Genomic DNA, 12,072 nt, shown 5'->3' with positions numbered 1-12,072 from the left:
ACATACACTATACAATGCTCTTTTTTTCCGAATGCAGAAGTTGGTTTTGGTTGGGTATTTAGTCTGGGGGCAACAGTGTTGCCAAAATTGTGAAATACAACACCAAGCAATTTTTTTTCTATTTTCCCAGATTTTTTCTATTTTGCTCTATTCCTCACTCTCCTCTACACATAATCATATTTTTGTCTCCAAAACTAAATTATCTGTGTGCTACTGTCACAGCTTTTTTCATGTCTATCTCTCCTTTACACACACACACACACACACACACACACACACACACACACACACACACACACACACACACACACACACTGTTAAATAATATATAATTCAAGACACCTTCACTTTAACTCTGGCCAACAGACCAAAAGTCACACCTAGTTTCCATTTAACTGAGCACCTAATTACAAAGATTCTTCCATGACACCTGTACTGCTCCTTTAAGAGGCAGAGAGCCAGTAGAGAATATTACAAGGAGATGGATAGGGTTACACAAGCTCTCAGTGCCAGTTAGTTCATGAAAATGTTACGAATCGTTGGGAAGTGTGGAGATCAACGATAGGTGCATTAGACCAGAATTCCCGTTTGGTCTGGATTCGCTGAATCCTTTTAACACTGGAAACTTGGAGACTAATGCATATTTATGTGTTTTAATTTTATAATATAAGGCAATTATAGTTCCAGTGTAATTTTTTTAAATTAAATAATAGGTACATGTGGATACACTTTTTTTTTACAAGCATGAATCAGATGCGGTATTAACTTTTTACCTTTTCTAGCTGAACTGTTGGGTTTACACACATGTTCTCGTCGGTCTGTCTGGATTAAGTCACACTTCTGCATCGTACTGCTGCCGCGCGCATAAGGGTGTTTACTAACCAGTTTAATTTAAGATTTGAATCAATTACGCAACAGCGGCAGTCATTTCATTACTTTCTGTTCTCTGACATAAACTGGTGGACCATTTACTGGCACCACGCCTGTGTGACAATGCTACAAAATGGGAACGGTAAGGAGAAACCGTTGGAGGCTCCAAAGGCTCAACCAGAAGAAGATTCCCCGTTAGAACCTCCGAAACAGACTACTCCGACTGACAGTGAGGCGGCCAAAAATGACTTTGATAGCGAATCCACGAAGTTCCCAATGCCTAATTATCCTAAACTTGAGATCAAGCGAAACGCAGTGACGGACGATTACAAGATTACCAGCCAGGTGCTAGGTTTGGGAATCAATGGGAAAGTTCTGGAGTGCTTTAACAAGAAGACTGGAGAAAAGTGTGCACTGAAGGTAGGCTAGCCTTCAGCTTGTGACAAGCAGGTGGATGTGACACTGATATGTTGGCATTTTTATGTTTTAAGATGATCTGAGCACGTCAGTAGTCAAAAGTAAAGCAGAAAAGGTACTGCCACTGTATAGTGACCATATTGTATTTTATTTTGACTCATTTCTAGTTTGTGTGTGCACTCCTACTTGTGTCATTTCGTGTATGAATATCTCTTACAGTGTGGCGTGGGTTCTGGGAAGGAGGGTTTGGGCTATTTATACATCAGCTGAAATTCAGTGCAAAACCAAGAACATGGTTGGTGTTATTTTATGCTGACTCTTAGTAAGTCATTATACTAGTAATTGTCAGTGTTTTACTCAGTATTTTGGCTGAGAAGTGGAAACTTTGACATACACACAACCCTGGAACCCGCATGACCAACACATAGTGACTGTCCTGGTTGTGCAGTGGAAAGCTGTCACCTGTCACCACAAGGCTGGTGAAAAAGATTTATATCCTTCCGGTAATCCACCGGGCTCAGAATACTCAAACCAGGACCATTGAGCCAAGCCTAGACTGAGGTGTAGGTCTACTTGAGGGGAGGAGAGACAGCTGGGGGGAGAACCATGGGTCATGGATGACATGGAAAGGAACACCTGACTTTTAGAAAAGCTTTAAAATCACAACAATCTTATCTTGAAAAGTAATAATATAATCAAATACATTGGATGGAAAGTGTATTTGGATACAGTGTTTGCCTATCACAGAGATGAACGTAACATATTCCACTTTCATAGGCATAAATTGTACACAGGCCTTTAGACAATTTGCTTTGAGTGGTATAAAGCAGTGAACTACATCATTGCACCCACATCAAACATCTCATAGGTCCCTGTTCATAACTTAGGCAGGGCCACAGTCACAGAGACCAAAGCTTAAGCAAGGACTTCAAAGTTAAAGCAATTCCTATTCAAAACACAGCCACTTGCCCCTTTAGAAAAGTTCACTCTATTTGAGAAGATGTTTGCACATTGACTAAGAACTGTTAATCAGTGTCTGAAAGTAACACCACCCGCACACCCTGCCAAATAAAACTTGTGTGACTTAAAGCAAATGGCGTTATATCTGGTTGGCATATTAGTGGTGTTTTTGTGTTTCCTGTACCTTATTGGTAGATAGAGTACATAAGCCAACAACTTGTTTGCCGTGTGTGATTAAATGCACACTTGCCAGGAAGAACCTTTTTTTTGATTTTCCCATTGATACTCTTGGTAATTTACAACTTAATGTCCTTTTTGTTTTATCACAAGGCAAACAGGCAAAGGGGGACTGGGGGTAGAGGTGCTCAGTCTGGTTGAGCAGCTTTTTAATTAAGTCTTTGTCTTAATGCTAGATGGGGACAGGTTTCGTGTATTCTGTAGACTTGGAGGAAAGCCAGTCTTTTAATCTAATCCAATTACAGTGATCAGGGATCTCTCATCTTGTCAAGCTGCCACTGAAGATGATTCACTGAAAGTGAATCTGTGCTTAACCTGGAAAGATGCACTGCTCCAGGATGGTTCCCCGGAGAGATTCCATTTACTGGAGATTCCATTAGAACTTCACAGTTGGCAGGCGAATGTTCCGTCCCGAAGTTGCTGTCTTGCCAAACATTTCAGCAGTCTTTTCATATTCCCCCCGGTTTGTTTCAGTGGCTCCTCATGTTTACATCTGTGGTCATTTTTAGGCAGTTTTGGTCCTTCTGAGTTTACTCTGTGGTTCTGTGACGTGTGATGCAGAGTTGAACTTTGGCCATAGTCGAACTTTGGTCTCTAGGTTGATTGGTCCTCAGAGCCTATAAAAGAAGTTAATCAGTCAGATGTGATAATTTCCTCTCTTAAGTGGTCAACATGTTGGGTAATTGTCTGCACTATTGCATGTTATACCTTTTTAGTAAACAAATACTTGCAAGTCAAACTTGGCTAGTACTTAGGTTTTATCATGTGAAGCTTACTGCATTTTTCGTTTCTGATATTTCTCGTACATTTTTGTCTCCACTTTCTGTTGTACTGAGAGGATTAATATTTTAATACCTCACTTAATAATTTATATAACTTCCTTATTTACTCATCAGATTTTATGATAAAAACATTATTGGTTATAGAAGTGCTAAAAGGTGCAATACAGAGTAAACCGTTCTAGATAAGCAGGCCAATATACAAACAATATGCCATTAACCTTGAACAGTCTGTAAACAACCAACAAGATACACTTTGCAGCAGTGTGTGAAGCTGGCCAATAACACACTGCTGGCAGGGATATCATGCATGCGGTAAAAGCACCAGGTTTGTTCTAAGTAAAAAGATGAGATTTCTTTTGGGGATATCACTGTGTTGTGATGTGTGAGGAAGGGGGCTGGGCAAGTAGTGTCTCATGGCTGTAGGGGAGTAGGATCTCATTGGTATATGTGTCTGAGGAGGATGTTGATTGGTTTATAGGGAGATCAGGGACAGGTGCGACATTAGCCCCCAGAACGTCTGCAGAGGGCACCAATGATGTCATGTTGCATTAGAAGTGGATCCATCTGAGGATTATATCTTACTCACCCTGTGTGTGAGTGTGTTGTCTTGTTTAACTACCCTTGTGGTGACTTTTAAATAAACTAGTGGTCACTTGTAAACTAAGAAATTACTGACCTTGTGGGAACTTTTCTTGGGCCCCACAAGTATTATTTCTAAGGGGGGGGGGGGGGGAGTAGGGTTAGGGTCAGAATTAGTGTTAGGGTAACAAGTACATGAAGAGTTAAGGTTAGATTTAGGTGTTAGGTATAACACCATTTTGAATGGGAGTGAATGGTCTGGCCTCACGAGGATAGTAAAATAAACTTGTGTGTGTGTGTATTTGTTTGTGTAATATGTGTTAATGTATGTGAATGTGTGTTTTCATTTCTGAACTGAGAGTCCTTTCAGTATTTCATGCTGTAAGTTAAAAGCTGTCTGCTTTTAGTTGAATCATAAGGGTCCCAATAAAAACACTGCATATGAGTTTGCTGTATTTTATAACAATATCCACTCACTGTTTGATTTCAAGATGCACTAGACAGATGTGAGAAACTCACTGTTGAAGAGTATCTACACTCTGAAGTAATGTCTTAATGTGAGCCTAAGATAGACATCTATTATGAAGAACGACGGAAGTCTTTAACTTCCACTTTCCCCTCACAAACATGAGGCAAGAAGCTTGCTTCCTCTTAAATGTTTTATCAGGGCATGGTTTGTGAAGACGTTTGTCCCACACAGCCAGAGCTAAAACCACTCATGCCTTGACATGGACACTATTATACCCAGGATACACAGCTTAAAAAATAACTTCATGTTACTGACTTTCTCTGAAGTTAGTTGAAACCTGGGGCCTTTTGTAAATAATTGTAAAAGACAATGGATATTGAGATTTCTTTCTTCAACACTTAACTGCCTATTACAGTCAAATCGAAACAAGTAACTTTAAACAGCAAACTGGAATCAAATGTAAGCATATATTGCATCGAAACTTAATTTTTAATCGAATCGTGACCCCAAGAATCGAATCGTGAGGTACCAAAAGATTCCCACCCCTACTATTGCTATTGTACTTGTGTGTGGCATGTGTTTTTGCTGTGTGTGTAATCTGTGACTGAGCTGGTCTTGTGAACTGCAGATCATTCCATCTCTGTAAGCTCCCCAAAATACCCTCTGATGGAACGCATGCTTTGTCAAGGCCTCTCGCCTGCTGCGTAACAGTGTGAGTGAGTGTGTGTGTGTGTGTGTATGTGGAGAGAGGAGTGAGTCCGCAATGCCTATTTCAAATTGTTGTTGTGTGAGCAGGGAATGCTCTGACCCCTTATCACATGTAGTAGGGAACAACTTTGACAGACACAAATTATTGCTTTGACTAGGGTTGTAAAAAGCTTATTACAGTTGGAAAATGTTTATAAATACATGAAAATTGTCGGGCATGTATAGAATTCTTTGAATTTATATGAACTAATGAACTTTAAGGACCTTTTTCTAATTCATGTGGCACAATAATAGTTTTATATAGATCCATTAATAGTTGATGGGTTGGCTTAAAAAAACTATTTTAGGAGTTTATAATTAATGTCCCCAAACTTTGAAACTCTAACTTGCATCATTCTACCATGCTGGATACCTGATGTTAGAATTTGCTGTAAATAAGTCAGGTTGGTCATAGGCCGATAATTGTCTTGTGTCTAAGGCAGAGTGCGAATTATACAATGACAATCGGGGGGGTGAACTTTTTCTCCAGGGCGTAAAGTAATATTTACGATTACAGGTAAGAATGATATATAAATGTATCGACCCCCTGACCTGTTGTTTTTACCTCTTTTGGGAGGGTCCAAGTCTTAATTAGGGGGGTCAAACCCCCCCGTAATTCGAACTCTGGTCTCAGGCCCTTGAGACAGAGAGAGCCCTAGGTGCAGATACCAGTCTTTCAACTCAGTCCAGATCCGTGTCCAGTAATCCTTCTCCTCCCTGTCTTAGATTCTGTACGACAGTCCGAAGGCCAGGCGGGAGGTGGAGCTCCACTGGAGGGTGTCAGGAGGGCCTTACATTGTTCGCATTCTCAGCCTGTATGAGAACATGCACCACGGGAAGAAGTGCCTGCTCATTGTCATGGAATGGTACAGTCCTGTCTGTCGTCCTGTTATACCCCCTTTTCTGGTATCCCTCTCCTCCTTCCCACACCACTGCTTCAAGGGGCAGTAATGGTCACTTCATCTAATCTTAGAGTACATAGTATACTACTGGATCCAAAGTTGAATAAGGATTGGGGATGGACTAATGTGAGATAGATTTGAGATGGGTCAGTACACCTGAGGAAACCCATCCTGACATGAAGGACGCTTGATGAAACTTTACAATTTGACACATCAAACTATTTTGTAGCATCAATAACTTTGAGCTTTTGCTCTGTGGGATCTTTCCTGTGTCTTTAACATTGAACATGTATCTGATAGTATTTATCTGATAGACAAGTATATGCGTGGAAGTCTGTGAATTCAGGCTGGGCAATCTAGCCTTTCTGTGCTCAGATCAAGGCATTTTAGTGCCGCTCTTACACAGTTGGCCAATATCATTAGGCTCAATGGAAAGGTCAGTTCTGCAGCATGGTATGTGTACGGAGGGCAGGAGTGGGAGTAGGCCAGCCCTAAACTCCATGCGGGGTCACCACCTGTGCTTCTCAGATCACTCCAAACTCTCCTCACTTCTCAGAGATGACAGTGTAGTCTGTCACCATGTGCTGGAAGTCTGTCTCACACTAGTCCAGAGTCTGGTTTGTAACCTAGATGACGTAACTGTCATTTCAATTGAGAAGCTACACATTTGCCTCCGCGCTACATTAACGGGGAGGGTGTGGACATTAACAAGTAAGGAGTTTCACTGGTTAAAATATCATCCTGCTTCGCTGATAGAAGATTTCTGGTTCATCGTCAGAGTGACCAGTCATTTTCACATAATCTGTCTATTCAAAGAAGAGTGGGATGACCAGCACACAGATTCTCTGAGCGTGTTGTCAGTAAAGTAATCTCTCCCAGCGATCTGCCCTTCCTGTAGCAAGGAGGGTCAGAGGAGTTCAACAGCTCAGAAGGCTCAATAAAAAGATCCTATGACAGAATCTCACAGACATTCTTTTTGTAAACCCCATCCTCTTCTTACATGGAACAGTGTCCAAAAGAGAAGCAGCATTACGGTGTGATTGTGTGTATCATAGCTTGCATGTATGAGGTCATGGAAAGATAGGGACAACAGTTTGTTGCGTATAGCAGCTTGTTGTCAGTCCAGCCTTACACCCAGTCTTTTTTAGGTTACATCTAGGTGCACAGATTTACCACTCTGCTGCCTGCTTTGTAATATATACCTTTATCCCCATCTACCCTACTGCCTTTCACACTAACGTTATATCAAGACAACATGCTGTTTGTGAAGAAGGTTGTACACATGGTCAGTAGGTGACAGTGTTCCTCCATCTCCAGTATGCAGGGAGGAGAGCTCTTCAGCCGCATCCAGGTCAGAGGAGACCAGGCCTTCACTGAGAGAGGTGAGGTCGGCTGGGAGGAGGCCAAAGCTCCATGTCCATCACCTCAGCGAACATGACGTTTTGATGTTCTCGAGGTTCTGTCTTCCTTTTCAGAGGCTTCAGAGATCATGAGGGACATTGGCACGGCCTGTGAATTCCTCCACAATATAAACATTGCGCACAGAGACATTAAGGTGAGAGGGGCTTTGTCAGCTTCTGGCTCTAGTCATATACGTGTGTCATGTGTTACTGACAGGGCTTTCTTTTATCAGCCTGAGAACCTGCTCTACACCAGCCAGGATTGCAAAGGTGTCCTCAAACTGACAGACTTTGGCTTTGCCAAGGAGACTACGCTACACAACGCCCTGCAGACCCCCTGCTACACTCCATACTACGTGGGTCAGTTTTATTGCAACCTTCTCTGCTTGAAAGGCATATGTAACATGGACTATCAGAACGTCATGACGTGACAGAGAAACATATGAAATATAACATTTCAAAAGTTACAGTCTGTCACTAAGGTTGTTGTTAAAGACTAACAGTAATACTTTTTTTTGTTTCTCATCGATAAGCCCCCGAGGTTTTGGGCCCAGAGAAGTATGACAAGTCCTGTGACATGTGGTCTCTTGGCGTCATTATGTACATCCTGTAAGTACTGCATGAAAGCTTGTGTTTCTGTGTATGAGAGAGAGTAAAGGAGAGAGAGTCAGCCTTAGTTGTAGGGGTGTGTCTAAACTTTACAATGTATTAACATTTGAACATTAAATATAAATGTCATCTTAAGCTTTTTCCTAACGAGCTAACGAGAGGTGGTTAGTTGTGTGTTTGAGTCTGGAGACCCCAAATCTCCTTCTTTTTAAATGACAAGGAATACATAGCCGCATATAAAAACAACCCAGTAAAGTATTGTTTTATGTGACAATCCTCTATCCTGCAGGCTGTGTGGGTTTCCTCCGTTCTACTCCAACACGGGTCAGGCCATCTCCCCAGGGATGAAGAGGAGGATCAGGATGGGCCAGTACGAGTTCCCCAAACCAGAGTGGGCTGAGGTGTCAGAGGAAGGTGAAACGGGGTCACTTGTCAGCTTACATCCTGCTCAACTCGTTATCCCTGTTTTCCTTAATGGTCATCCATTTCCCTGAATGTGGACTTAAAACTAGTTTAGCATACGCTACACCATCACACGCACACAGATTGCTTCTTAAAACCTGTGGCAAACACAAGTGGAATATGCACATGTCCATGCACAAATCAGTTCAAGAAACAATAGGCAAACGAACAGTAGGCATAGTCTGAATGTACTCTGTGACATTGTCACGTGGACCAACTGGTGCCTGCTTACAAAACAGAAGCCCAGACAGAGGGCAACTCTGGTGGAGAGGGCTCCACTCAGATGGCTCACCACGTGCACACTATCATATCTCTCAGTCTCTCTGGGCTCCTATCTTTTGCTCTCCTTCGCATTTTGTCAAATAGCTCCAGGCCTCATATCATTAAAATGGCTAAAACATGAGCAGTGTGTGTGCTTGTGTGAGTATTACTGATTCTTTTTTTTCGCCCCCCAGCCAAACAGTTAATCCATCAGCTGTTGAAGACAGACCCCAATGAGAGAATGCCTATAACGCAGTTCATGAACCACCCCTGGATCAATGTAAGATCATGGATATGTGGGCGTGTTTGTGTGTGGGTGGGTGAGTGAGTCTCTGTTTGTCTCATGGCTGACTGTGTCTCTATGAAATCATTACAGCAGTCCATGGTTGTTCCTTCCACTCCGCTCCACACTACGAGAGTCTTGACTGAGGACAGGGAAATGTGGGACGACGTGAAGGTGAGACCCAGAGCAACACTGACACCCTCTGGCCATTAAAGGGAATGCATGTCTCCCAAGGCTTTTCATGAACTCATGCAAACAGTCCGACAATGTTCTCACAGTGTAAATGAACAGAAGGATCCCTCAACCCTTGCTGGGCCTCGTTTAGGAGCTGATCCACAAGGGAGAGGCAAACAGATGGGCCTAGTCGAGTTACACCACATAGATGACAGACTGATCCTCACTGTTTCAGATTCCAGAGCATTTCTCTCATCCTGCGTGTCTGTGTGTGTGTCTGTGTGTGTGTGTGTGCCCTGTAGGAGGAGATGACCAGTGCCCTGGCCACCATGCGTGTGGACTATGACCAGGTGAAGATCAAAGATCTGGACACGTCCAGTAACCCACTGCTGAATAAGAGACGCAAGAAGGCAGCTGCAGGCAGCAAGAGTGGAGGAACTGTTTGTAACAGCCAATGAGGGGTGGAGGAAGGCTTGAAGAAGATTATTTGAGGAAGGACAGTTGAACATATGAGGAACAGCTGAGGAGGGAAGTCGGGGGTGGGAGGGTAACACCGGGGCAGGAGACTAGGAGCGTGTCTCAGCAAATAACATCTGTGTCTGGTCACTACAGAAATGAGCAAGCTTGCATACACTGTAGGCCTTTCATTGATATGGATTGATGGTGGGTTTTGTATGGTGTAATAGTGTGTCTTTGTAAGTGTGTGTTCATAAGTGTCTGTGATGGCAGCGAGGTGGATGCTGGATTGCCTCTCGACTTCAGGTTTCTCCCATCATCCCTGCACTGTTGAGATCATGCTCATTTGTGGAACCTACATTGCCGTAACACACCACAAACCAGCTCCTTGGAATCCCTTTGATTTTGTACCTAAGAATACTTAGATGGTCGATCATGGACTATGCATGACACCGGCACACTGTAGATTGTATGTGGTCTCATTTGTATTTGTACGTTGTTCTTTGTTTCAAACAATAAAGCATATTTGAAACTAGTTGTCCTGTCAATTACTGGAAAGGGTTCTGATAAGATGTTTTCTCACATGTGCGCAAAGTTCCCTCTTCTTCAATCCCAGGATCAACACACATGCACACACACAACTGTTTGTGACATTCTGGTAGTGTCCTTCTATCTAACACAGAAGAGAAGAGTCCGAAATCCTTAAAATCATATTATGCTTCCTAGCAGGATCGGGTGGTGATAATGTTATTCTGGTACCGCCCTCTGGTTGTGAGAGCAGAGCGTTGTGTAAGCGGATGATGTCCCAAGGTTAGGTGGTGAACTTTTGTGTTGTCACTTGATTCTTTACATATTGTGGTTTTAGCACAAGTACAAACAGTATTTGACAACACTTATTTTGATACAACTTTTTTCCTTGCTTTGTGCGCTAGTTATAAATAGGAGCAGTGAAATATTTATTTGGAACACAAGCTAATAACTCAACGTTGACACAACTATATATTAAGAATAGCTTTATCATTTAAAGGAAAACCTTTCCCTTACTTCCAGTTCACACGTTTTCCATTTGGGATGGGTTTGGTAAATTACTGGCTTGAAATTTAGTCTGGCTTAGCTATTGGAAATATTGGAAATCAGCCAAGCTTATATTTGGCTCTTTTCAGATCATGACCTCACAGCTGTTGTTTGGTTCACAAGAAAATATTTTATACATGATAAACATCGTATTCACCAGCACAATTAGACAGTAGTTTATGGCCTTCTTGGTCGAAGTTTAGATACTTCTCAAGTTGAAATATATTGTATTTTTAGTCAAATTAAAAGGATCTAAATTAATAGATATTGTAAAGTAAAATGTAATCCCAATCTACTGAATTATTGTAATTCAAGTAATAATGATGATGTAAAACAACAGTCACATGATACAACATCACCCAACAGTTAAACCTTTACCCACAGATGTCGTAAGGCTTCAGCTCCCCTAAGATCAAAGCACAGTAGCTCGGCCAAAGCCACCGTGTCCTCTAGCATGTTCAGCACAGTCATGCCAGCAGGCACTAGTTATGACAGGGGGCTGACATCCAGCATCTAGACACAGTGTTTTAGGTGAGGGGGGCGGGGGTGCTAATAATCACACTCTGACCTTTATGGTGCAGTGAAGAATAAGACAGGTCATGTCACAGAGCTCTCGGGCACAATGATTCTTCCTCAGTTCTCTTACTTTCTTTTCAGTCTCTCTTGCTTTCTTTGTTGTTGTTTTTTACACTTTCACACAAGTCTGCTCTACTCACTTTGTTGGTTACAAGCACCTTTAATAATTGTCATGTTTCATTCGTTGTACGTTCATTATTTACGATGGAACTACAACTCTACAACACTTCTCTATGTAACCAATGTGTCAAACTTACCCATTTATTGTTGCTGATGATGGATATGATCCAGTGCATAAATACTGCCATGTAAGTACTGCTGATAAGGGTACCACTCGCCCCTGAAATAGCCTCCAGCCTGAGCAGAGGGTCACATGATATTGTTATCTCTACAGGCTTACACTGTTAATTGTGTTTGTGTTTCACCTACATAGGTTCACCTATAGGTACTCAACTGACGGACTTCTTATCCGTAACATTTTTAAGTTAACTTAAACTTTTACTGGAATGGAAATGTTCATCTATACATCTACATTCAAATGTAGGTACACATGTTATTGACAAGTTTATCTATACAGATTCTGTAAAATTGGACTATTGTAAAATAAAGTGTCATATCCGTGGCTATAGGCTACATACGATGATTCATTGCAACTTCTCAATGTTTCCCAATGAAATCCATGTGGTCAAACATCCTCTTACACAGTATAGCTACTTTCAAGATAGAACCATATACGTGTAGGCCCCAAGTGTTTTAAAAAATCCACTCATTTACAACAGAAGTGGGTGTGTGCATAGTCGCAGTATTTCGAGAC

General features: G+C 41.9%; 1 protein-coding gene across 1 annotated transcript; it reads left to right on the top strand.

The window, feature by feature from the left end:
- The first annotated feature begins 556 nt into the window (after nt 1–556).
- On the top strand, nt 557–10,140 carry mapkapk3 (MAPK activated protein kinase 3). The gene is made up of 10 exons (XM_067246883.1): nt 557–1,290; nt 5,788–5,927; nt 7,281–7,345; nt 7,439–7,518; nt 7,597–7,723; nt 7,897–7,972; nt 8,262–8,386; nt 8,890–8,975; nt 9,072–9,152; nt 9,455–10,140. Exons 1-10 carry the CDS (start codon nt 994–996, stop codon nt 9,608–9,610), a joined length of 1,233 nt encoding a protein of 410 aa, XP_067102984.1. The 5' UTR covers nt 557–993; the 3' UTR covers nt 9,611–10,140.
- The last annotated feature ends 1,932 nt before the right edge of the window (nt 10,141–12,072 follow it).

Source organism: Osmerus mordax, chromosome 1 (genome assembly GCF_038355195.1).
Source record: "Osmerus mordax isolate fOsmMor3 chromosome 1, fOsmMor3.pri, whole genome shotgun sequence".
Classification (NCBI taxonomy): Eukaryota; Metazoa; Chordata; class Actinopteri; order Osmeriformes; family Osmeridae; genus Osmerus; species Osmerus mordax.
The sequence above is the reverse complement of the archived record's forward strand: the minus strand, read 5'-3'. Positions and strand labels throughout refer to the sequence as shown.